At 39.2% G+C, this 4,881-nt stretch overlaps 1 protein-coding gene across 1 annotated transcript; it reads left to right on the top strand.

Annotated features, from left to right (window-relative positions):
• Positions 1-2,469: 2,469 nt before the first annotated feature.
• chac2 (ChaC, cation transport regulator homolog 2 (E. coli)) lies at positions 2,470-4,875 on the top strand. Its single transcript, XM_014006964.1, has 3 exons — positions 2,470-2,773; positions 3,804-3,839; positions 4,027-4,875. The coding sequence occupies exons 1-3, from the start codon at positions 2,639-2,641 to the stop codon at positions 4,417-4,419; spliced, it is 564 nt and encodes a 187-aa protein (XP_013862418.1). The 5' UTR covers positions 2,470-2,638; the 3' UTR covers positions 4,420-4,875.
• The last annotated feature ends 6 nt before the right edge of the window (positions 4,876-4,881 follow it).

Raw genomic sequence — 4,881 nt, 5'->3', positions numbered from 1 at the left:
TACATACATACATACATACATACATACATACATACATACATACATACATACATACATACATACATACATACATACATACATACATACATACATCTTCTTAACTCACTTTTTCTCACCAGTTCAGCAGGCAGCTGGTGCTTTTCTCCAGCAGTCTGCGTGTGAGAGGTGTGGTCACAAGTCCATCGCAGCGACACGAGACAAATGAGAATTACCAGTTAACCTTGCATGTATGTTTTGGGGCTGATGGAGGAAACCAGAGTACCAGGAGTACCTGGAAAAACCCACTAGAGCAGGGGTCTGCAACCTACGGCTCTGGGGCCACATGTGGCTCTTTGGTCCCTCTACAGTGGCTCTTTGAAAATGTGACCAAACATAACAGAATGATTTTTTTTGTTTGTTTTTATACCCACAACAGAAATCAATTTGTAAGCAAATATGTGATCAATACTACTAAAGCAAAAAGTAAAACATGTTAGCTTATGCTAGCCTGTTGTTTACTTAAATAATCCAACTTTTGTCTTTCTCTCAAATCCATCAGAATTACCTTTAAAAATATTAAAAACTACATAATAAGAATTAGAAAAAATAAGCCTGAATAATTCAGTTGTACTATTTTTTATGAAATTAGGTATATACCATATAAAGTATTTTTCTTGTTTACATGAATAGTCTTTTTATTTGTCCTGATGGGAAAAAATAATAATAAAAATAAAATTTGCAATTTATTTTTTAGTTTTATAATGTCACTTCCACTGGCCGTAAAAGTTCCCAAAAATGCCTTGAAAAGGCCCACGGACCACCAGTTGATAATCAGCGTTGTAGCTTATTTTGCGGCTCTGGACACATTTTATTACTGCGTCAGTAGCAGAAATGGCTCTTTTGATTGTAAAGGTTGCAGACCTCTGCACTAGAGCATGAGGAGAACAAGCAAACTCCAACCAGAAAGGCTGCAGGCCTGAAGGTGATCCTGAACCTAACCAGTGCACCACCGTCCCAAGACGAGTGAAATGTCTTTGTTGATAATAAATGGATCATTATTTTTTGCAAACTGGATTAAATATGTATTCTGCATGACAGCAATTTGGATCAGATATAAAGCTAGCCAGAAACCAAAAATAAAAACCTACTGGACATGATTGCTGTTTTCACTTTAACATGACACCCGGTCTTCTGCTGGTTGGTCTGCAGAGGATTGAAGCCTGGTTTCTGTTTGGTGGATGTTTCCCCCCTGCAACATTTTCCTTCCCCGGCTGGGGATTTCAGTGCCGACCCGAGGAAACTGAAGTCTGGCAGGTTACATAAAAAGGTTTGCTGACTATACTCTCTCAGAAACAGAAGAATGAGCATGGCTGCGGTTCGTGAAGCTGACATTACAGACCAAACTGTTGCTGTTCACTTTATTTCGTTCTGAATCAGTGCACACATGCAAGCATGAAGGGAATTTTAGATGGGAGGGAAAACAAGTGAGACCCAGTGAGGAAACAGAAATTTAGCACCCCCTGCTGTTAGTATTGAAGCTCTGAGCTTCTCGCTTCACGGTTTAATAGTGCTATGGACATTTTATCAAAGTATGCGTTAGAGGGGCAGCCTTAAGAATACACATATAAGGAGGTTATTTATATTGTTTATTAGTGAAATGGGCAACACTGAGTCTCCTGCCACTAGAAGACAATGAAACATTAACACAAGTATTGTTTCAATTATATCATCAACTAACTGAATGTACCTAATTAGTGAGTCATTATTCAATAACCTTAAAATACAAGGAGTTCTGAGTAAAGAACAGTGCTGCCATTTAAGTAAAAAAAAAAAGGCAAATTTGGTGTATTTTTTTCTTATTTTTTAATTGTAAATAAAGCTCTTGGGGATTAATTGGACTTTTAAATAATCCAATTAAAAATGAAAAGGGAACCAAAAATGTTTATTTTATTTAGGCACAGTGACTCAGTTGGTAGAGATGTTGCCTCTCAGGTTGCCAGATCCCACCTTTCTGAGTAGGGTTTGCATGTTCTCTCTGTGCATGCGTGGGTTTTCTCCGGGCACTCCAATTTCCTCCCACAGAACAAAAACATGACTGATTAGCAATTAAATTGTCCCCAGGTGTAAAAATTGCGACCTGTCCCAGTGTGTACCCCGCTCCTTGCAGGGTGAGCTGGAAATGGGCACCAGTGACCCCCGTGAAGGATGGTTGAATTTTGCCACTCACATTTTCCTAATTGTGCTCTTATACTGAAAGAACTAACAACATCCGGGAAGACGGTCTTGATTTCAATGTAAAAGCTCAAAGGTATAATCTAAGTTGCTCTTGTGGTACTATAATCGTTTTATGTAAAACTAGAATAATTTTAAATGTTTATTTTAATTCTAACTTAGTGTTATCGGTGCATATTAGCACATAAATTTGCAATATTCAGGGTTGCTATGTTTTCTACTGAAAGTTACTCACCGGAAGTAGGTCAAAGTTATAATTTGTTCGCTTGTTCCCAAAATACCGGTAGTTAAAAATTCAGGTACACCGTAACATGGTTGTTGTTAAAGGTATATGACGGTCCTTGTAAGCCGTAGATGTCACACACAAGTGTTACCGGTTCGTCCGGCTCTTCCCGTCCTTGAGGTACCGTCATTTTAACGTGTCATTATGTGGGTTTTCGGTTACGGCTCCCTGATCTGGAAAGTGGATTTTCCGTACGAGGAGAAGAGAGTTGGTTACATAAAAGGCTTCAGCCGTCGGTTCTGGCAGGGCAGCACCGACCACCGGGGGGTACCGGGAAAGGTGAGTGCACCTTGTCGGTGTGGTGGAGGCTAAATAGAAAACAAACAAAAAAAATACGATTTTCTACGTTGATAAAATAAATATTGTTTTTCTCAACAATCGTCTCCGTGTCAGAACAAGTTAAAGTCAACTGTCTACAAAAGTTATTAACTGTCACAGCTAGTTATGTAAAAGTACGTCACGTCCTGACTGTTTCTCTGATCTCATTACAGCTCCACCTCCTGCTTATTCATGATGACTGGGCACCAGTTAGTCCCAGTGCTCCAGCAAAAAGTAGCTAAACAATAAAACTAACAGAAGACAGGCTAAAAGATAAAGAATAGCAAGTAGATGAAGGTTTAAGCTAACTAAACTGAAGCCAAAAGCTCAGACTATAGCTAAAATAAGCAGAATGTAGCTCAAAGACTAGCAGAGTAGTAGCTAAAAGCTAAAAATTTGCAGAATTGTAGCTACACTTAAATTTCAAGGAATGTAGCTAAAGGCTAAAATTAATGTAGCTAAATGATAAACTGGTAGAACTGAAGCTAAAAGCTGCAGTTAGCTCAATAGTACCTAAAAGCTACTCTATTGGCTGTCAGCCAAGAGTTAAATTAGCTGAAGAGTAGCTTAAAGCTAGAACTAGCAGAACAGTAGCTAAAAACAAAAACTATGCTGAAGATTTCAAAAAGCTCAAAGGTTTTCAACGCTCTTAAGATATTTCCACATATTATTGAACAAATTTGTTAATAAAGTTTAATAATTCAAAGAAAGACCCCCTAGCTTTAATGTTCTGAACGAGCTGTTTTGATGTATGATGTTTTGATACCGGACCTAGCATTCACACAGCTAACAGGATATCAAACGAAACTAAATAGTAAGTGAAAGTAGACAAGTATAAAATATGCGCACTGTTTGTGTACGCATACATCCTTTAGTAAAGGTGCGGAAGAAAACTTTAAAAAGTTTGGTCTAACAGAGAAAAGCTGAAGTGAAATCTGTGCTGATTATTTGTTGAAAGATCTTTTATCGTCTTTGTTTTTGTTTCTTTTAGCCCGGCCGGGTCGTCACTCTAACAGAGGACCCTGAGGTGAGTTATAAACACTCAGTTGATCCAAAGAGTGAACCAAATAATGCTGAATTCAGTAAAACAGTTGGACTTTTCCCTCATTWTAACAAGAGATCATTGTTAAGAGTAAAATATCTTGACGTCCCGTGTAAAGATCATCGTGTTGGCCTCTTTCAGAAAACATTTCCCTTTGACTCTTCGTCTTCAGGGGTGCGTTTGGGGCGTTGCCTATAAGCTGCCAGCGGGCCGGGAGCAGGAAGTGAAAGACTACCTCGACTACCGTGAAAAAGGTGGCTATCAGGTCATCACGGTGACCTTCTACCCCCGTCAGGAGTTCAGCCACTCGCCGAGCTCGACTCTGCTCTACATCGGCTCTCGGGGCAATCCAGACTACCTCGGCCCCGCTCCCCTGGAAGATATAGCCAACCAGATCCTGAGCTCCACCGGCCCGAGCGGGAAGAACACGGAGTACCTGTTTCAGCTGGCCGACGCTGTGAGGGCTATCATGCCCGAGGACCCGGACAAACATCTTTTTTCCCTTGAAACTTTAGTGAGAGAAAGGCTTCAAAGCAAAGAAAAACAAACAATGGGAATACATTAACTTATTATGAAATCAAACTTGATCAGGTATTTAATAAAAGGAACCCTAACTGGTTGAAACATTAGACATCATTTGATAGACTTTCACTTCAACTAACAAAGACTGTAAAAATGCTGTAGGCTGTTTAGATTTTATAAAAACGTAAAAAAATATAAAAATTTATTTAAATTTTTACTTCGCAAAGCATACTGTGCAAAGGGTGACTTTTACTAGGTTCTCTGCTTGTGCAAGCCTTTTTTTAAAGATTAATCTTGGATAATATCAGATGATCAGCCCATTTTTAAATGAAACCAGAGAGCGTTGACAGAGAGGAGAATGTAGAAATGACTCAGCTTGAAAATGAACGTATGGATGGAGGACAAAAGAGCTACTTCATGGAAGGAGAACCTCTGTTTAGCCTGTTAGCTTTCGCATTAGCGCCCAAATATTTATATATGCATAGGGCAATATAGTGTAGTGAAC

Source organism: Austrofundulus limnaeus, unplaced genomic scaffold (assembly GCF_001266775.1).
Source record: "Austrofundulus limnaeus strain Quisiro unplaced genomic scaffold, Austrofundulus_limnaeus-1.0 Scaffold39, whole genome shotgun sequence".
In the NCBI taxonomy this organism is placed as follows: Eukaryota; Metazoa; Chordata; class Actinopteri; order Cyprinodontiformes; family Rivulidae; genus Austrofundulus; species Austrofundulus limnaeus.
Note: the sequence above shows the minus strand (reverse complement) of the source record. Positions and strands in the feature narration are given on the sequence as shown.